Source organism: Atta colombica, unplaced genomic scaffold, assembly GCF_001594045.1.
Source record: "Atta colombica isolate Treedump-2 unplaced genomic scaffold, Acol1.0 scaffold47, whole genome shotgun sequence".
Taxonomy (NCBI): Eukaryota; Metazoa; Arthropoda; class Insecta; order Hymenoptera; family Formicidae; genus Atta; species Atta colombica.
In genome coordinates, this window is record NW_017259536.1 from 2,062,200 (window position 1) to 2,084,828 (window position 22,629).

Sequence of the window (22,629 nt, forward strand, 5' to 3'; positions counted from 1 at the left end):
TATAATAAATAAATTTTTCAAATTTTTTAAAATCTTAATTTTAAAATAAAAAATCTCTCTCTCAAAAATTAATATCTTAAAAATCGTCTTAAAGTTGTTAAAACAATCGTATGAAATACTTTATCTATCCTCGATATGTCATCGAGCAAATACTCTGTGCGTCGCGCGTCGTCGCGTCGCCGTGATAACGCATTCGTTACACGGAGGTATCGAAATTGCACGAAAATATCGATTCCCCTGCGGACGTTCCTGAAACGTTGCAAGAGTGCATGAGGCCGCACTAACGTTCCGTCTGCGCGCATTTGCATTTCAGAGCCACGAACCGGCCAAGTTGATATTCGTGATCAGCAATCTGCTCATTCTCGCATGCATTCCATGTCGTATCGCTGGCGATCGGCACGCGGAGGATGCGATACTGGTGTTCGCTGTGCCGGGCTCGTGGTTTCTTCTTATGTTTTTCGCCGGGTAAGTAATATACAAGAGACGGAGCGGAGGGACGCGAAAGAGGCAGCTGCGAAATTAAAGTGGTTGCAATTTACTGGCGCGACGCGACCAGGTCGCACTCGTTACATTGCTGCCACCCATTTGTTTCACGCATCATTTTAGTGCCACGGACAATCGCCGCGTGTAAACTGGCGACGTGTTTACAGCCACCTGTGCGTATGTACACCGCAAGCTGTTTGTTGGACCGAGTATATCGAATGGATCTCTCTCATGTAGCAAATCCTTCCTCTGGGTATAATTTAACGATTTTTTTTCGCTATATCTCAAAATTACGTACGCCAATGTGCAGAAAATAATCGTGATTGGTTATTTTTACGTAATCGTAAAAAAGGATGGGATCTAAATATGGTAGAGTGACGAGGGAAAAAAAAAGATATCGCAGTATCAAGGCTGAAAAAATAAAGCTGAAAAAAGTGTACTTTTATTTTTATGAAAAGATACATTCTCCTTTATTAGTTATTTTAATAAAATTGCAACGTGAAGATGTGTGTTTAAGAGTCTGGTAATAACCATCAAAAGTCGAGTGAAATAATTTCAATCAAATGTTTGATGAACATAACTAAAAAATAATTTTACTTTTTTAAATATTTAGTAAATATTACCAAACATAATGTGTTTAGTAATAATTATTAAATATTTAAAAAGATAAAAATTATTTTTGATAAGATCAACTGAATGTTGAGTGAAATTATTTTAATCAATATTTGGTAGCTATTATCAAAGCAGACTTTTTTCAGTGTATAAGTTAAGCGATATGCATTAACATTATACATGATAATCCAATTTCTGAAAATTATTCATAAGAAAGAATTTTGCAATGATTATCCTTTCTGATATATTATCTTTTAAACCTTTTTATTTAGTTATTTAGTTATTTTCATTTATATATATAATATGATTATAATTTAAATTTCTTAAAACATATATTTTCTTTATAAGCATCGTAATACGTCTCCATAATTCATAATATAAAATCATTATTTGCATTCTACTGGCAGAATTTCCCGTTTTTACGAAGAACTTCCACAAGTTGTGAATCTGTTTCCTACATCGGTTACTCGCGACATGCTGCTAGCAAGCGTTTCTTGCTTAACGACACTTTGACGAATGTCGACGTCTCTTGTCGGATGTACTTCCGCGAAGAATAGGACAAATGGTTTATCGAGAGGCGAGAACGTGCATTCGCATTGTGCTTATACGTTCCTAATACGTGATATCAAATCTACGTGACCGACATCGGGAATAGAACAGTCGGATTGCAGCTGCTCCTTTCGGAAAATTCAGTTTGTTCTACCGCGGTCCGATTGTACGTACACATCACTAAAACACTACATTTCAGCAGGTGCATGATGTCAGATAGTTACTAATCGTTTGACGCTCTACTTCTCTACAAATAAGATACCGATCGTTGCAGCGATATTATTTTCTGATATTATTAAATTTTCGTAAAGGGAATTAAATAATTGAAAATGCCTTTCTATTTCCATATCTTGTTTAAGATATGGATTTTTTTTTTTAATAGAACTCTATTTCTATAAATATTATTATTGTTACATAGATAGGAAGTTTTGCTGAAATATCTAAAATTTAACTGAATACAGATCCAAAAATAATTTTGTTTGAATCGTTAAAATAATTATTAAATAATAAGTAGGTCGCTTAAACCGGTTGCTAAAATGTCAAAACTTTTTGCAGCATTGCTCATCATGTTTGAAATCCTTCGTAATTATTTCGATAGTCTAATAAAATTATATAATTTCAAATCTAGTTTAAATATTTAAAAACTTTAACAAAATCATTATTTCCATGTCTCATCTCTCCGAGTACTGTTTCAATCACAATCGGTGATTTTATATACTATATCATAGAAATATATCATAGAAATAGGGTGTCCAGTAAGTTTTGGCCAATTCATCACTTTTATATAGATAGAGCGGACTAAACTGAATCGAAAAGTCTTCTATCATTTTGCAATTTCCGCAATAGCATTAATAAATTATTAATTACTAAAAATTGCCAAATATCGGACTTGAATAATTTTTTACTCAAATACTATCTAATTTTACAGAAAAACTGCAAGATACAAAAATCATTTATTTTCTTCTCATAGAGCTCTATGAATTGTTTCAGAATTTTTTATCAATTTTTTAGTACTGCACTTTTTTATTTTTACCAACATGAAAAAATACGGTATTAAAAAATTCTAAAAAAATTCTGAAAAAATTCTGAAAAAGAACTTTATGAGAAGAAAATAATGATTTTTTGTCTCTTTCAGTTTTTTTCTGTAAAGTTGATAATATTTGATTAAAAAATTATTCAAAATAATATATGGCAATTTTTAGTAATTAGGGTATTAGGTTTAATTAGATTTAGTAACTTCGGAATATACGCCGCATCTATCAAAAATTTAATTTATTAAGTATTATTTACTATGTTTAAAGCAAACGAACTATATCAGTAAAAACTTTGTACTGTCTACTATGAAAAAAAAATCCGAAATATTTATATTTCATATTAAAAAATGAACTTTTTTAAATCCTTGTATTTTTTTGTCGTATATCCCATAGGGATGGGATAAACTCAAAAGGGTGGATATGTACGACTCATAAAAAATTTACAAATAACGCATATAAATAAGTCGTAAAATGACACAATAACTCATAAAATGCGTTTATAAAATTTTATTAAGGAATAAGAATGATAAATATATGTATATAAAGTAATAAATAATAATTACAATCTTCCCACATGTATTACAAGTGTTATGACATGAGGTACATATTTCATGTAATGCGTTTATTGCATTTAGCACTGAATTTAATCTGCCCACTTTGTATACTTTGGGCATAAATTCCACTCGCTAAAAATGCCGTATATCCCAAACAGGTGAAATATACAAGAACAAACTAAACGAAGAATACAAGAGCAAAGTACTTGTATTTTGTTATATAACATGCTTTACTATTTCTCTACACTCATGTATCATGAAATAACCACTAAGTCTTTTGCACGTCCTACAGTAATCATTTTATATAGATTATAATTTATGATGGCACTACTCAACACAGTGAAAAATCGATTCAACAACTCACAATAATTTCACATTAATATTAACAGTAAGAAACTGAAATCGTAATACTAATATAATATAAAGGCATGTAACAAAGTAGTTGCGAGAAAATTACCCCTCCCCCTTCCTTCTATTTTTTCTGACTTCTACGGCGTAAATACCAGCGTGGCATATTTGCCAGAGTTACCCTAATATCTATTGCGAAAATTGCAAAATGGTAGAGGACTTTTCGACTTAGTTTAGTTGCTCTACACAAAAGCGATTAGCCAAAATTTACGGGACACCCTATATATCATAGAATGCGAAAAAGTTCTATCAGATATCGTCTTCGAGCTGAAACGCGCGAAATATCAACAAAGAAGAGAATATTATATTAGCTTTTGTACCCTCTTCCTGTGGCCTTCAGCTGTGCCTAAGATACAAGGTGCCTGAGAGCTAGCTATAAGTTATACAGAGGCGTCCCTGGAACTTGTACAGGCGCAAAGAGTGTATATTGAATTTAAACAGACGTAAAACGGTGGCTCGTAAATGGTACATCGTAAAGCACTTAGGCCGTAACTTTAGAGGCGGGTTGTAGCGGGCTCCGTTAAATTTTGTGCGAAATTAATCTCAGGCGTGACTGTGGCTTATTGCCAAGGCGAACGACAGCCGTGATGGAGGACAAGAAACACCGAGTGGGATCGAGAGTGCGCGGGAACCTTTGAGGAATTACTGCACGTATACGTACTTAAACGAAGTGATGTCGGGAGTCTAAAGAGGATCCTGATGGACAGTAATTACGCGTGGGGAATATCGCGGCTTCTACGTCGCGCCGCGCTCTAAATAAATAAAATATATTGAAGCCCCACTTTATGGGAACTCGGTAACATAGTTAGTCCTTCATTACAGTTCTGAACTTCAAAGGCTATATTGAATTACGGCATCGATAATGACATTATAATTTTTTTCTAGTGATATTACTCATTCAATTTATCCTCTTTTTTTGGATTAATACGATTTGATACTTTGTCAGCGTCAAAAGCTATATTAAGCCTGTAACAGTATATTAAACATACATTTCTTTGGTAGCAATGATATTCACACAGATATAATTGATTTAATAATTTATTTAATTTACATTAATATCGTACGATTAATAAATACAAATTAAACGGAATAGTAAAATTATCATCCACACGTATCTTCTGAAAAATATAGAAGTTATTTTTAATGTAGTGATTCTACAGTTAAAATGTAATTTTCATGGAACATTCTGCATACGCAAAGCTAGCAGTTAAAATTAATTATTTTCAAGTTTCCTTCTCATAATCAGATATTCATCATGGCAGAAAGAAACAAAAGTTTGTTTATAATTCATTATTATGATAAATCGATACGGTGGCTCAGCTGACATTAATCCGGTATAATTATCGAAGGAATTGCATAAGGCAATGAAAAAAAAAAGAAAAAAATATGACGTCTCCTCTCTCGAACTTCACTGAAAGTAGCAAGGAAGACTTGCGTAGCGGAAACTTGTTTGGCGAGCGGAAGTCGACGTTCCTATTGATTTTCCCGGGACAACGTATACGCGATACCCGGGACAACGATGTTATATTCCTCATCCAAGTTGCATCGCTTATACTGTGCTATACCGTGCGAGTTATATCGGAGAATATCCGCGGTGTCTTTTCTATCGCGGCTGTACCCTCCCTTGAACTTACTCTGAGAAAAAGGCCAAAGATTTATGGGTGCCGGTAACCCTTGACAAGATAAGGTCACCCATCGATTAGCGGAAGAGGGTAGGACCGACGACGACGACGACGACGACGACGACGACGACGTCGTCGCCGAAGTTAATGGAGGCTCGATCGATGCTTTCTCTTCCGCCGTTATTCGTCGATCATTCGCCATTCGTTCATCCGTCCGACGCTTCGTTCGTTCATTCGTTCGTTCGCTCACAGAGTCTCTTCAATCTTAATCTCAGCCGAATGAACGAATCTAAAAAATTTGTCGATCTGTCGACGGGTGCGGATGCAGCGTTGGATTAAAAAGCTTTTGTTTTCCATAGCCGTCCGGTACGACGACGGCAGTAGTGACGACATCGATTTTAATCGCTCGTTCTTCGATCCCTCGATTACAGCTCGTATTCCTATTGTGCTCGCATATGATACGCCGGATGCCACGAGTCTCGAATTACAAATCGGTTTGATTTCATCAATGCATACCATTAGTTGTAATTGTATAACGCAAATACGCGATCCTCAAAGCGTAAAAATCATCGGACGAAAAAGGACGAAGAATCCAGAATACAACATATTGAGAATAAAATAATTTATATATAATTCCGTTTAGAATTCCATTTATTATAATTTCAACGATAATTTCATTTATATTTTCTTTCAATTAGCTAAAACTAAAATTAAATTTTGTTAATATATTATATTCTTTTGTGTACAGTTACGAAATAAAGGAAATTTAGTTATGGTAGACAATATGAAGAATATTGAAGTAAATCTTTGTCAGTGAATTGTTTTAATGGCGATGGAGTATAATATGTTAATACTTTATTCGAAGTCTGCTTTATATTAGTAGTTAGTCGCGATTCTAACTTTGTGATAACGAAAGAGTCGTAACTTACTTACATTGGAGTATTACAAAGTTAATTTAATCAGTAATACGCTAACTTAAAATGAAATTTTCTTTCGCTTTGAGTACAGGGATATCAATTAAAAGACTTTTAAACATTTTAAACATATCCTTATATACTGCGTAATAAATTTTTTCTTTTTATCTTGTCAATTTCACAATTTATTATTGAAATTCATTTATGTACATATATATTCGTGTCTACGACATGAATAATTTTAATTATTTATTAATATTTTTTAATAGCTTTTAATGCCTGAAAGTTGTAAATTATTATATCATTTACTAGAATCACTTAAATCACTTTACGCTTATTTTTTATTTTTTTAAATGATATTAAAAAGGATAAATTGTATTGTATTACCGATTTCAGGGTAATCAATAATGTTTTTAAAGTTCTCTCTGGTAGGTAGAGTTATTAGCATTTAATTGTTTTCCTCGTTATAAATTTGTGAGCTGCGTGTAAGAAGAGTAGTTTACATATGCACAGCGGATTGCTGCACAAGTACTTTTCGTGCCTGACCTATTCGTGTTATCGCGGCTACTGGAAACGCGATAACTGAACTCCGATATCAAGTGTTCAAAGCCATGCACTTTTTAACTTGTTAACCGAATATTTTGTTATCCAAAGCTTTCTCTGTACGAATTAATACCGGTAAATGCAAATAATATCTGGACCATTTCATGGAAGCAAAATATAAAATTGCATATATTTCAAATCAGCTATTATTTTTACATATTCAACGGTCTGAACGATCATGAGAGCCAGCGCGACGATAATCATAAACAACACTTTTACATTAATCGGTATTAAACTTAATTACGTGTCCCGCGAGAAAGAAAATACACGTGTATCAATTTATTTGTGGGATGATGATGTTTGAATCTAGCTTTAGCGATTGTCAAGTGCGAACGAAAAGACACATCATTTTGGTGGATTAGAGGGATGTAATTATCATGTGTCCCACATATATCAAACCGGCAAATGTTTTACGATGGATTTTGTGTGCATAATATTAAGCGCATTTGAATCATACGAGTGAAATCGATGTCGATGACGTTAATAGACTGATTTACCTCGAACTTTGATACGCGAATATCACTGAATGAAACACGACGACAGCTCATTCACGTAATAGCAATAATGATAATTTTGTTGATACCGCTAATATGTGGAACATTGTGTAATTAAAGTCAAAACAAACTGCACGGTGCACAAGTTAAATCCAATAAACTTCGAAAATTTTGTCTTCGATATTTAATCATTTTCGTAAATTGCATTTTTCTATTTTTCACGCTGAGAGAAATGTTTGATACGTATAACCGTTTATTCTGTTGATATTTAACTAACAAAAATTATCTTATTTTTTCATTTAAAAATTGTGTTATTTTAATAAAAATTTATGATTATTCTAACAAATTTTTTAAATGAAAAAGTAAAAAAAGTTTTTGTTAATACCACAAAATAAAAGTGATTATACATACCAAACACTGTGAAAAGTGCAGTGTTTAAAATATTTACATTTAAAACATCTTTGCAAAACAAACATTTAATGTCATAATAAAAAAATATTTCAATTTTAGACGTTTTAAGATACAATATATGGTTACCTAAAGATTAAAGATTACCAAGAGATTCAATGAAGTTCATAAATTTCTTGGTAATCTTCAGATAAATATATTATGAAAACGGGCCTAAGTTTAAAAAACGGAGACAAGAATAAAATTAACACTTAATATCTTAAAATTAAAACATTTACTTTTATGAGTAACAACATTTCTCTCAGTGCATATATAATTAGTTTTGCCATAATTTTTATGAGATGTTTTATGCTCTTCATCATACTTATTCACTACATTAATTTCTCTCTTACAGAGCGATTCGATTGACTGGTCCATTTGTCACAATGGTATACAGCATGATAACGGGCGATATGCTGACCTTTGGTATTATCTACACGATTATGCTCTTTGGATTCTCGCAATCGTTTTACTTTCTTTATAAGGGATTCCCTGGAGTGAAATCATCTCTGTATCATTCCTATCCTTCGACCTGGATGGCACTGTTTCAGATAACCCTCGGCGATTATAACGTAAGCCATAGATTACCGCTTTATTGGCACACGTCATGGCAATTTCTACTGCAGATCCTTATCTTGCACACGCATGCATGTAAATGTAAGCTAATTTTCTTACACATCCTTTCTTTTTCTTTATCTATATCCTACCACATATAATTGCTCTACTTACAATATATAAAGAGCAAAGTAAATTGAATTTAGTAAATTTAACTTGCTCTATTTACATTTACAGAAGTAATACGTTTCCATTGAACGAATCCATTTCTTTATCTCATCCATTCATTTGTTTTCTTTCTCATCCTTTATATTTCTATTTTAAACATTTTAGAGCATTGCTAAACATTAGTTTAATTACCGCATGTCAAAGTTAGAAATTAAACGTCGCACGCGTTTACATCATCCCAAACATTGTTCCGGCAGTGCGTCAGAACATGCGGCTATGAATCTTGAATTTCAATCACGGACAATTCCGCGTCGCACAGAATAACACTACAATATGGTTTCCTGGACGAAATTAAAGATTTAGCGCGCACAACGATCGCGCGTACATCTGCATGAACGCGCGGCGGGTGCATAAAATATCGCCTGTCCGGTAAAAATCATTGCTCGGTTTCGCAGTTCGCGTATAACGATTAACTCGTTGCACTGAATTAACAGGGAGGAGAGGGAGAGGAGGGGGGGGGGGAAGAGGATAGCGACTATGGAAAATACGAGTTTCCGTTCGAAAATTCTACGTGCTTCCGCCGTCGCGCGGCGGGCACGCAACATCGGGCATTGGTCGCCTATTTATTAGCACCCACATGTAATTGTCGCGACGATTTACCGGCAACGATGTACCAGTATTACATTTATCCAATTGCTTTTATTGCTTGTATTGCAGTACGCGGATTTGAGTAACACGACCTATCCAAACTTGAGCAAGACCGTCTTCGCGATTTTCATGGTACTTGTGCCCATACTGCTACTCAACATGCTAATTGCCATGATGGGTAATACATACGCACATGTTATCGAGCAAAGCGAAAAGGAATTCGTCAAGCAGGTTGGTATTGAAATTATTCATGATCTTTCTTAATTTATGATATTCACTTTCAAAACATATTACTTATAAATTATTAAATTTTTTCGAGTGCTAGAAAATAAGTTTCTAATATTTCCACAGAGTATTTGTACTTATTAAACTAAAAAATCTATTGTTGACACGAAAATTATATACAGAAATTAGAAAAATGTTTAATAGAAAACAGAAATACACAATAAAAATATTCGAACTGTGCATGAATTGTCTTATACAAAGGTTTAATGATAAATTAAAATGAAATTATTAACTATAGTAGTGTGTAGATCATGCATGGAATTGCTAAAGTATCTAAAATTTAGATCTAAAAATAACATGTTGGTGCACCATCAAAATAATTATATAGGAAATTCATAGGAAAGCATGATCAACAATACTGCAAAATATTTTGACATTTTAACAATTTGAGTGTGCTATATAATTATTTTATCCAATAAATTATTTTCAGGTCTACATTTATAACTAAATTTTTAGCTTTAACAAAAGCATTCAACAAAAACATTCTTTCCATATAAATGAAAGAATGATTTTGCTGAAATACCTAAAAATTTAGGTAGATACGGATAAAATTTAAAAATAATTTTGTTGGACTATCAAAATAATTACATAGGAATCTCAAGCATGATGAACAATATTACAAAAAATTTTGATATTCCAGCAACCAGTTTAAGTGACCTACATATTTACATATTTTAATGGTCCAACAAAATTGTTTTCAGATCTGTAGCCAGCTAAATTTTTATGTATATATTTTATATAGATATTTTAACAAAGCTGTTCTTTCCGTGCTCAAATAAAATATCACAAAATAATTCTTGAGTTTATTTGCTCAATTAAATACTGTTTATTAATTTTCAAGTGGGCAAAAATTGTGGTGTCTTTGGAACGCGCCGTATCCCAGAAAGACGCTCATAATTATCTACAGGAATACAGCATTAAACTGGGGCCCGGCGATGATCCGAACAATCCCGCATCGGAACAAAGGGGCGTGTTGGTTATTAAAAGTAAATCAAAAACCAGAGCAAAGCAGCGTAAGGGCGCTGTGTCTAATTGGAAGGTGATTTATTTACTTATATTTATACTTTTTTCATGCGTATGCATGCACCGATGTATATCCAAAGATTTATTTCACACCAGTGCATCAAGCGTCACAATTTATTTATCGGCGTCCCATTCGACTGATATGAGTTCTGGTATCGACTTTCGTAAAATGCACACAGCAAATTTTGCTACGGTGTAGTAAATTTCGTCAGAAAAGTACAACTACGCGCAATATTTACTCCAAGATGTATTAAAAATGAACGGCATTAATATTTCAATAACTCATTTTTTCGCAGATCAACGAAATAAATAAGAAATTTTTCTAAATTTGAATATTTATTAAAAGAATCAAATATATTGCTTTATTATTATTACTTTTAAAACCGTTTCTCAACTTTTCAATTACATCTATAAAAGTATCGTAACACGAATGACGGCATTATAATTTTATCCCTTCGCCCCATGTACTTTTGCAGCGAGTTGGAAAAGTCACGATACACGAATTGAGAAAACGAGGTATGACTGGCGAGGAACTCCGTCGTATAATGTGGGGTCGCGCGTCCTTTTCCACCCCTGTGCGAGTCAGGTAATGATACTTTCATCGCATCTTATCACACAGTATTTCTCCAGACTTATCTGTTGGTTTATTACCTTATTGGTATAATTTCAAAATAAATTTCATGTTATCTTATAATCTCTCTTTCATATTCAATTTACTGTTATATTATTACAGATTATAACATACATACTTGTTAATTATTATACCGCTATTGTAAAATAAAAAATTATGATGTATTTTCTGTTCCATTTAAATGTTGCTGCAATCTATTATACGTATATATTTTTAAATTTTTATTTTGATTAAAATTTATTACAATTATATTACATTCGTTTAGATATATTACTTTGTTATTATATTAAAAATTGATTAATTATGTTACTTTTTATTAAACTTTATTTAATTATTTCACATGCACATATACATTCAAAAAAACGTGCAAATCTGTTTCAATTACTCGCTGACATTGTGTCTCGACCGTTCCACGCGTTTGTAACTTGCAACGCATAGATTTACAATCGTCCTTGCGGGAGTGACTCACTGTCAGAGAGACAGTATGCGGACGATACTTTTTATCACCTCGTAATTCCGTCGAGTCTGCCACCTGCAATCCGGACATAGTTAACATCGCAGGCATTTAGAAACATCGGAAACCTTCATGGATTGGCTATGCTTTTATGTAACGAACGCATAACAACAACGTGAACGTGACCATATCTTGAATCTATTAAATATTTATGAAGCTCGAAGCGATGCGTTACATAATATCCATATAGCAGGATGTAAGATGAATAGGTCCGACATTTAATATAAAGAATCAGATATTTCATAGACATCGATAATTTAATATCTTGAAAAAAGCTAATTTCGAATAATTTTTTATTTATTAATTTCTTTTATTAATTTAATTTATTAGTATAATCATATCATATATATCTTTTGTCAATGGATGGAATTATATATTTTATGCTGAATCGTATATTTAAAAATCCTTAAGTAAGTTTATTACATCGCTAATCTATAATTTTTTATTGGCAAATCTCATTGTCAATTTCTTACTTTAAGAGAGAACTAAATATTTATTTATTATATAATTATTCCGATAATAATTCTCTCTAAATTGAACATTTTATATGTTATATCAATCTATCCATGGAATATTGTGGCTACGCGTTAATTTCACGTACATTACAGTCCCAATGCCGGTCAACCGCAAGTGTCGGCAGTTACTGCAGGTTTTGGTGATGCGTTAACCGCAGCTTTGGATGTAATGGCCTTTGCACATGACTTTGACTTATCCACTGCGACGGAAGGCATACCTACCAATATCGACGCAAAACAGATAAAGACAGCGCAGTCGAAAGCCGCTCTCAACGACCAACAGACGAAAATAACCCAAAATAATCCAGAAGTGATGGTAAATGTACAACCGCATAATCAATCCATTAAAGAGGAAATTAAATTATCAGGTCTCACAGATTTAATCGACAAGTCTAACGATCCCGTAAAAAATGTGGAGGCAATGAATTTGAAAAATACGAATCGTAAGTACAGACATATGCAAATTCTTAATAATTAATAACAATGCTTAACAGAAAATTTTTTTTATTCTATCTAGTAACTCTAATCAGAATAGATTTTCTTATCATTTTTGATGCACTGAATTGAAATCTATAAAAATATCACGATAAGTTTTTGAGAAAAATGAGGTTTTTATTTACAGATTTGAATTCAACGCATCAAAAAGTATAAAAAACACTTAATCTGATACTTGATTAAAATTGTTTTCTGTGTCAACTAGTGTAATTAATAATTTCTTTCTGTTAATATTCGATAATAATAAGAATAAATATGCTGAGTGCAGTTTTTTTTTTTGTAAAAATGAAATCAGTTTAATATGAAGAGATTAAATAATATTAAATATAGAAACAAAAGCGCTCGAAGAAACCGTCGGAGATCCATTTTTGGAACTCACTATTGCTTCCGAGACTACAACTGATTACAAAACTCTACTGCAAATAGCGAAGTCCGCTTTAGCCACAAGCGAAGCTTCATTGAAAACCACAATCGACCCGCAAATTCTAGCACATTTCGCCATGGTCGCGCCGCCGACCATTGAGAAATCTTCTATCGTTAAGAAACAGTATTTCATGGAGTCCAGCGACAATGACCTTGGCGGTGAGTAAAATAAAATAATGAAATTGTTATTAATAAAAATTGCATAAATGTCGCATTATTATAAATAGAGAAATTTATGTCAATCGTTTTTATAGGCGATAATTTACTCGGCACCGAAGCTCGCCTTCGAAGGATAAAATCCGCGAATAACAGATTCATTACTACATCGAAACGGTCGTGCCGTGACGACGATGACGACAGTTCCTCATCTACAATGTCAGTCGAACAAAGTCTGCGATATCGACCTCTACTGAATGATCCGGAACAGAGACCGATGAATCGGATCGAGACTGAAGGACGAAAAACCACTGTGGAAACAATTAAGTCGGAGATCAAGCAGAACGGCAGTATTCCTACCAAACCACTCGATAAAATCCAAAAAAGGCGACCAAAAACGGCCAAGAATAGGTAATAAAGTATATATAGTCAATGATAAGTTGTGCAAAATTTTTCGATAATTTCGCGATAAATTATATTGTATATTTAGGAAATATACAATGATTGAACGCTGAAATTTTATTTTTTCTCGAAAAGAAAATTATATGTGCAAGTTCTATATATTTCTACATATTTCTAAATTTAAAGTAAAACAAAATTTGATTTTTTCATAAAAGATAAACAGTTATATAAAAATACACGAGTTCAAAAATATCTCTAGACATAGATAATTTTTCCATAGATCTATTCTTTATTCCTGCTATCTGAATTAATGCACACGGTGCAATAGTAAGTTAAAGCGAAACAAACTTATATTTATTTCACGTTCAGAGTGCAGGAATAAAGATCTCGAAAGGAAAGATACTTCGAAAAGAAAGATATAAATTTGTTATATGAGCAATCATTGATATCCATTTTTTTTTAGTTGTATAATATAGCTTATACAAAAGTAGAAGTCGATGTTTATTGAACAGAATAACTAATCGTGATAGCTGACAGTAGAATCTGAAGTTTCCAAGTGCATAATGGCGAACGACATGACGGCGCGCGTGCGTTAATTGACACGACTTAAATGACACATTAATTAAATTCCATCTAATAATTATCCCACATCGTTAGTTACGCAGTGTTCCACACCGGTTATACTATAGATTCTTCGCCGATCGATTATTCTTTAATAAAGGTATCATATTTATAACTTTGGCATAAAAAATATACGACAAAAGCATTGTTAAAGTGGATTTGATTTGAAACTGAGATTTAATTTGAAGCTTGGCTACAAATACGGCAATGTTAAAAATTGCAAAGATGCAATAATTAATGATCTCTGATCTATTATCGCGTAAAAGAAAAATCATGTTCAGAGAGAATCATTTTACATTAAAAAAATAAAATAATGGCTACTAAAAAAATACAATGGCAGTCTGCATAGAACGGTATCGGCATTCGATTGACTGTTTTCCTAATCGGTCGGTGCTTTTTATGATGCATGCGCAGGGTATCGCCTAAAGAAACTGAGGAACCAGCGAGAAGAAGAGAATCGATTGAGCGGAATAAGGCGGCTTCACCACCTACATCGTCTTCGGATCCGCTCGAGCCATGGAGCACGCGTGGCATTACCGACATGAACACAATATTGGCCTGGCGAGAAAACGCACCAGACAGTCCTTAATATGACTTTATGACATTTTGTGCTGCACCGATCACGACGTCGATGACGACGTCAATGTCAGCGCCGTAGGGTCGCATACATGGATGATCCCACATAAAGAAATCTTACGCCCGAACGAAACCATTTATTTTGAATATCCTCGATAAATCAAGTTTCAAAAAGTCTACACACGCGCAGCAGATATTATATATGCGCTTAATTTAATTCTACAGTATGTCAAGTTGATCTCTAATTTATTTAAAAATTGTACATAGATATATTTTTAGGAATAAAAAGCAAAATGTATACGATCGTTATACAAAATAATTACACGAGCACGATAAATGAAGGATAAAATTAATTGACAATATCTTTTTACAATACGTAAATGGTTGGCTTATTCATCTGTTTTTCCGGGGTGAACTTTGGAACACAGATTAGTGTCGCATAAATTAGGTTTTTGGCGATATCACGTGGCGCTTAATATAAAAAAGAGCTTGGGTGCTTTCACGAGGAGTATATAAACTCGAGCTAAACAGTTTGTAAAGATATATCGATCGATTCAAAGCGATTTGCATATATAGAGATATTGTGTGTATAGGTACTATTAATACAGGTATTACTCAATCTTACTCGCGAGGCGCATATCTCATTATGGAAAACATGCCGCCAAGTAACAGGCTTCCGTATGATAATTATTAAAGTAAACACATATGCCGGGGACCAAATGATGTTAATTCACCGTTACGTAATTTTCAGAGGAGTTGCACGATGAGAAATTTTCTCATACATGTATATATCTATTAAAATGAACCACTGAGGAATTTCTCAAAGATAGAGATACGGTTATGTAGCGCAAGCAACATACCTTCTACCTAAGATACTTTCAACTTTAAAGGAGATTCCAGATTTTTACTCTTACAAGATTTGCCAATTACGCAATTTGCAGCTAAAGTATTTAGTAAAAGTTTAACAGCTAGCTATGCTGCAATATCGTGTGATAATAGCAATCTCTTCACTATGCAATATATATTAATTGATTTCTTACTTTTATTTAATTTTTGCCTAATTCACATTAAACATAAGAATAGTATAAAAAATATATTCCACGCATTGGAGACATATCTTCAAATATTTATTTGAGTTTTTTATCTACATATCTGTACGCGTGAATGTTATTTGTATATACAATGTGTATAAAATAAATTATTTTTAAGTCAATATGTTATTATCTTTAAATTCCTTAAATTAATTTTATTTTCTTTTGCGTTTTATCGTTCATGTACCACTTTCAGTTTTAGTCAAAATGTTTGACAGACCATTACTCGTAAATGTAAATTGCGTTACTGACAAAACAATCAACCCTTGTAAAATTGAGTTGCCGCATATGCATACCATTTTACGTTAAAACGTTAAACAAATTTACAGTGTCGTTAAACACGTCATGCAGTCCGAACTTGGAAAATTTGTGCCTTTTTGCTCTCCACATAATATTACAAGAGTATTACATTTTATATATATTTCTTTTATTATTCGATAATTGTTGCATATTTTATGCACTTTAAGAAAATAAAGTAGAACGCGTAAGAATATACATCGAATATGAAAATAAAGAAAATGATAAAAAATCAAATATTCATCATAAAATTCATAATTCTTGAAAGTTAAAAAATTTCAGAATCTTATCTTTTACACAAGAAATATAATATTATACAATTTAAAAAATAAAAACGATCAATAATAATCTCGATATTTCAAGTGTTAAATGTGTTATTATTATTGTTGTATGTTATGAGTATTATTTTTGTAATATATTGTAATATATTGTAATATAATGTGATTATTTATCGAGTGATGGGTATCAATTTTCAAAATTTTTAGTTACTCGCAATTGTAATTCACTACGTTTACAGTCTATACGATATTCTAGTTTTGTCTGCAATCTCCATGTATTGTTGCGACGAAAGGAGCTGGAAAGATGCTCGGCAGTCTCGGGAACAAACGGAACTTGAGAAGTTCTTACCTCTCGCGCGTATTGAAACAATAATGATATGAGAGGCAGCTCTATCTGCGATATCAAAAACACGTGCCGCGCACGGCGTGAGAGAAGGAACGAACTTGTCGAAGGCACGTTTACATGCTACAATATCTCGTGGGGGAACGGTCGAACAAACAAATTTCGAATATACCTCTATACGCCAGAAATTCACCGTGATATTACTATCGAGAGCTTTATAATCGCACTTAAAAGGAAATATTGCGTTACGAAATTGTTTCACAAACAGTACCTTGTAAGCGGATGAAAGAATCATTTATATATCTTATCGCTTTTATCCTTGCTTTCGTTTTGACAGACTTAATGTTTGATTTTGTCCGCACTTTTTTATTCCTAATAATCGCTTGATATTTTAGCATATTATAATATAACAATTATAAATTATGTATGTAATGTAAAAATATCATATATAATTATTATATATTATCCTACTAAAAGTTTCTTACTCACTAAAAAGTCCAAGCAAATAAATTACTATGAAAATAAAGAAAATGAAAAAATCAAATATTTCATCATAAAATTCATAATTCTTGAAAGTTAAAAAATTTCAGAATCTTATCTTTTACACAAGAAATATAATATTATACAATTTAAAAAATAAAAACGATCAATAATAATCGCTCGATATTTCAAGTGTTAAATGTGTTATTATTATTGTTGTATGTATTATGAGTATTATTTTTGTAATATATTGTTAATGTGATTATTTATCGCGCGTAATAAGGTTTGAGTCTCGAATATGCCGCTCGAGTATTTACATCGATCAGATCCCGAATTAAACGAAATGAAATATAGACCCCGCGGTATTCCGCAACAGAGCGGAAAGAAGGAAAAGAGGATATAAATTTGGAAATAAATTTGGATATAAAGCAATGTGCCACGCGGGCAAATAAAAATATCGGTCTGCCGAGTGCCAGGCATTCTGCCTGCCAGATAATTTATCAACGGCCCATCCCGTCAGCGATTTCCTTTTCTTTACATGCGGCGGCGAATTCTTGAACGTAATAAATGCATAATTGAAATACTTCTCGCGATACATTGTTTAGATTTACGTCTCATTTTTCGTTTGTATGAGTCAAGCGCAAGGCCGACTAAACCAGCACGGTGAGTCAGTTTGCATAGCAGTGCAGCGATATGGATTTCCGTTCCACGTTGCACGATAAATTTTCTTACCAATCCGGCATCCCGGAACTGTCAAAGTCGCTAAATTGATTCGCGCGATCTGAAGTTAGATAGTTTGCGAGGGCGGCAAAAAAAGAAAAGAAAATTAGACATCGCGATTAAGGGCGCTGAGCGGATAGCAACTGAAGTACGTAATTATAGCTGACGCGTGTGACTAATCTCACGAATGGATTGGCGACGATGAGGCTTAACCGGAGGACAGTTCGTATCTTTTACCTCTTATCTTTTCTCACGCATTACAGTGACGGCGAAGCGAGAGGAAAGATGACAACTACTGATCGCGAGAATAGAAATTATTGCCGCATTTGCTCCAATCACACCATGTGCTTATTTCCTGTAAATATTTATTAAAATTGTTTGACTAGATAATATCCATGTGCATAAATTGTATCCATGTGTAAACTGCATTTGATCCACAGAGAATAGTAACTTTATAAGCGCGGTACTCAATCACGATGAAATATGCTGACAGACGTCCGAGATTTTCGAAATCCAATATGTCTAACCTAATTTTTTATTACTCGCTATTTTACATAATTGCGAAATTGAATGCTGCCTTTCTGCAAAAAAAAAAAAATATACACGGAAAGAACGATTTTGCTGAAATATTTAAAAATTTAGTTAGATACAGATCTGAAAATAATTTTATTGAAAAGTCAAGCATAATGAGTGATGCTGTAAAATAATTACTTATATAGGAAATATTTAAAAATTTAACTAAATACAGAGCTGAAAATAATATAGGGAAGTCAAGCGTAATAAGCAAAAATTTTTGATATTCTATAATCAGCTTGAGCACTTTATAAAATTATTCCGATTTAATAAAATTATTTTCAAATCTGTATTTAGAAAAATTTTAGATAGTTATTACATTAAGGAGGTTCTCGCGTTTGATGAAATATAAGACAAGTCTATAATATACATGTAATACAAATGTTAATAATATCAATAATATCTAGAAAAAATTTCATTGACTTTTACCATACCATTTTAAAGATATTTAATTCTAAATTTATAAAATTTTATAAGTTGAAGATATAACCTTATTCTGTAGTTATTTTCTTTTCATTTGAGACACTTGTGTAAAGGCAGCAATTTAAAAATCATTATAATTATAAAGTAAACATTTAAGTTTGTTCTCGTAAAATTTCATTTAAACTGACCATATAGTTTACAAGAAATTTATATTCTTCAATAAAAAAAGCTAGAATATATGTCAAATGGATGCATATACATTAAATGAGCATCTTATTTTTATTTTATCATTTTGAAAATATTTAGTAATATATAAAATTAATAATAATTATATATAATGGCATAAGATATTGTTAGTAATCTTTTTATTCAATTATTTTAATTGTTTTATATATTATTATGAATAAACATATTATTTACATATTATTATGAATGTCTACTAACTAGGAAGTAACGTGAAAACGTCCTTAAGAGAATCCTAAAGTCATTTATTTTATCGATTCAATACTTATTTATGAGTCATTTACACGTCACTAGCTACATATTAGGTCTGTTCTTTTTGACTGAACTTTGGCTTAGCTTTCTTCTTCTTCTTTCCTTCTGAAGAAAAAAGGAAGAAAGATAAAAATTGGTGTAAAAATTCAGCTAGAAAGAATTATTATTGCATGCATTTGTATAAATTTTTTAACTGATCTTTCACATTAGGTATTTAATGTCAGTTTTTATCAATATAATTCAACTTTAATCTTGATTCAACTAACTCTTCATCTTTTTCTAATTCTACATGGACAGAATTGTCTCTTAAAATTTAATCTGAAAATATGGTAGTTGTGATACAATATAATATTTTAAAGATTTTTATCATTTTATCATCACTTCAGTAAAATTAATCAATCCTATTATATTTTATTATAATTTTATTAATGAATAAGAGAAATTTATATAAAATTCTTCAAAATACAATATTATCCTAGGATTATCATATTTTCAGGATAAACTCTAAGAAAAATTCTCTTCGTGTAAGAATTAAATCGAAGAACCGAGATTAAAGTTCATCTACATTAATATAGAAATAGGCATAAGCCAAATTCTAATAAAATCTAAACATTGTTTGTTCATGTAATCCCTAGTCTAAATCAAGATTGTTTCATAAAGTGCAAAACTTGTATATAAAGTAAATTATGAGTCAATGCCAGAAACTGATAAAAAAACTATAATTTTGCAATTTTTTTTCATTTTTGGCATAAAATCAACCGGTTTGGATTGCTCTATCGTTTATACTTTAATTGGAAAAAGATTTTTTAGAAGATTTTTTTAAAGATTTTTTTCTGTATATATAAGGGCAGTTAGAAAAATACTTATTTGAAAAATAATCGATAAAACAGACGAGTAGATTTAAGATCTCCTTAAATTAGATATTTCAGCAAAACCATTCTTTTCGTGAATGTATCTTCAGTTTACAATTTGGCATTCATCCGTATAGTCTGACTGCGAGAGCGCGGATTGCATCGATATGGTGAACAACGACCTCGGTGAAGAGGATATCGAGGAGGTGCTCGAGAGTCATAATCGTTATCGCGTTGTCATTGCGAACGGCAAGGAGAGTCGCGGAAATCCCGGGCCGCAGCCCGCCGCAAGGACCATGATGGAATTGGTAGAAAAATCGACGGAACACGCGCGACGCGATATTTAATCATTTATCCCGGGGATGGTGGACGACGTCTGAAGTGTCATTTGTTTCGACAGATCTGGGACGACGAACTTGCCGTTATAGCTCGTCGATGGGCGCTGCAGTGCAAGCTCCTCGAGAAGGATCAGTGCCGAGATGTTGGCAAGTAACTCCGACGGATATATCTCATTTTTCATCCCTCCCTTTTGCCGTGCCGTTATTTTTCAATATCCAATAACCCATGCAGATGCGAAATTGTTCTACCGATACAACCACTGAAACGCATGTGTATACAGCATTGTGAGAATGTAAGACCGCACAGTTCCGATTCTCTGATTCTCTAATCGACAGCTTGCGGATTTGGTTTAAAGTTTATTTGGAGCTCATAGATTTCAGTGATATATAAATTTCGGTGATATAAAAATATGCGAAAGTATATTTATAAAAGAATAAAAATAAAAAAAGAATAAGAATAAAAATACGACAATTGGCGAAAATATCTTCGAAATAATTAATATGAAACTCTTCAAATATTTTCTTATAATAATTTCTTATAATATATTTCAATATCTGCGAAATTAGATAAACGAGTAAAAGTTTTATTCGGGGTTTTATAAGACAAAACTGTGAATAATCTTGTGTATTTCAGGAATTATTCATTAATTTAAAAGCAAACGCTATACGAGATCAAAATGCATTATACATTTTATAGGATCTGTAAAAATATCACCACATTCTATCAATATAAAAAAAATATTGACAATTCCAGTAGCACTCTTTTAATAATTCTACAGTTCCTTATGAAAATTCCCTAAAAAAAAGTTCCGCATTCTTTATATTAAAAAACCAAAATTAAAAAAATACAGTACCAATTTCGAGAAATTGAGAACGACACCTTTCTTCTAAAGTACAAATAAAGATAAATATTTCTATTTCGACTTCAGTTCACATTAGTATTACGCGAGTTTTATCAACACATGTAACATGAAAACAAAATTTCAATAGTTATTATATTTTTAATATACTTTAAATATAGAAGTTAGCACGTTTGAAAAAAAAATGTTATGCTGATAATTTATCAGCATAACATTAATAATTAATTTTTATCGCAATTCCCCAGCGATATTTCTCGTTAATTTTCTTGCAAAATTCTATGCCCTATAAACATTTATAAACAGAGTTCCGACGGTTATATATTTTTAAATAATTTTAATATTTTCAATTTTGAGTTTTTAAAATATAAAAAATGCGGAGTTCTTTTATTATTTTTATAAACAACTGTAAAACTATAAAAAGTGATATTATTTTTTTATATTAATAGAATTGTGACTAACTTTGCAGACTCTCTTTTATATATGTTTCACCAATGTGAATTAACTTTAATCTCGGTTCAATTTATACTTCATCTTTTTCTAACTCTTAGAATTAAAAAAAAAAAAGAATAATAATTCGAACCGAGATTAAAGTTAATCTACAGATACAAGTAAATATTACTGAAACAAATCGATTGTTGTAGAACGATTTCGAGTGTGGCAGAACGTAAATGTACTCAACATGGACATCGTAAAAAATAGCACGAGTAGGGAAAGAATTCACTTTCATATTACATCGTGGTATGACGAGGTAGAAGACTTCGACAACGCGGAAGTCGGGTAAAAGTCGAAAGTGCACATAGTTATATACATAGAATGTACAGGATGTTCCATATCTAGCGAAATATCTGTCATTTATATGGATTGTCTGACCAATTAATTTTTGACGAATTGAAAGATCATTTATTATTCGCCACAAATTTTCAATTTTTAATAATAAATATCTTTTTCACTTATTGATCGTTGGCAACTTTTAAATTTTTTATTAAAATAAAATTTATTTAAAATCAAATTAAAAATATTTCCATTATCTGTTCAAACATTTGAGTTTCCGAAAAACGCGCTATTTTTAATCATTTGTAATTAAAAAATTAATTATCAGGACGTTATTGTTAAAAAAAAACTTGATTCTACGATAGTCAAAGACTCCA

General features: G+C 32.0%; 2 protein-coding genes across 2 annotated transcripts in view; both read left to right on the forward strand.

Annotated features, from left to right (window-relative positions):
- The window catches only part of LOC108691526 (transient receptor potential cation channel subfamily V member 4), a 29,464-nt gene extending 14,548 nt beyond the window's left edge, over positions 1–14,916 (forward strand). The window contains exons 5-13 of the mRNA XM_018199302.1: positions 314–465; positions 8,076–8,292; positions 9,161–9,322; positions 10,218–10,415; positions 10,876–10,985; positions 12,153–12,502; positions 12,885–13,136; positions 13,232–13,544; positions 14,571–14,916. Coding sequence (XP_018054791.1) covers positions 314–465; positions 8,076–8,292; positions 9,161–9,322; positions 10,218–10,415; positions 10,876–10,985; positions 12,153–12,502; positions 12,885–13,136; positions 13,232–13,544; positions 14,571–14,745 — 1,929 coding nt within the window. The 3' untranslated portion in view covers positions 14,746–14,916. The remainder of the gene's footprint in view (positions 1–313; positions 466–8,075; positions 8,293–9,160; positions 9,323–10,217; positions 10,416–10,875; positions 10,986–12,152; positions 12,503–12,884; positions 13,137–13,231; positions 13,545–14,570) is intronic.
- Positions 14,917–20,447: 5,531 nt separating this feature from the next.
- LOC108691543 (venom allergen 5 2-like) lies at positions 20,448–20,776 on the forward strand. Its single transcript, XM_018199323.1, has 2 exons — positions 20,448–20,591; positions 20,684–20,776. Exons 1-2 carry the CDS (start codon positions 20,451–20,453, stop codon positions 20,774–20,776), a joined length of 234 nt encoding a protein of 77 aa, XP_018054812.1. The 5' UTR covers positions 20,448–20,450.
- Positions 20,777–22,629: the final 1,853 nt, after the last annotated feature.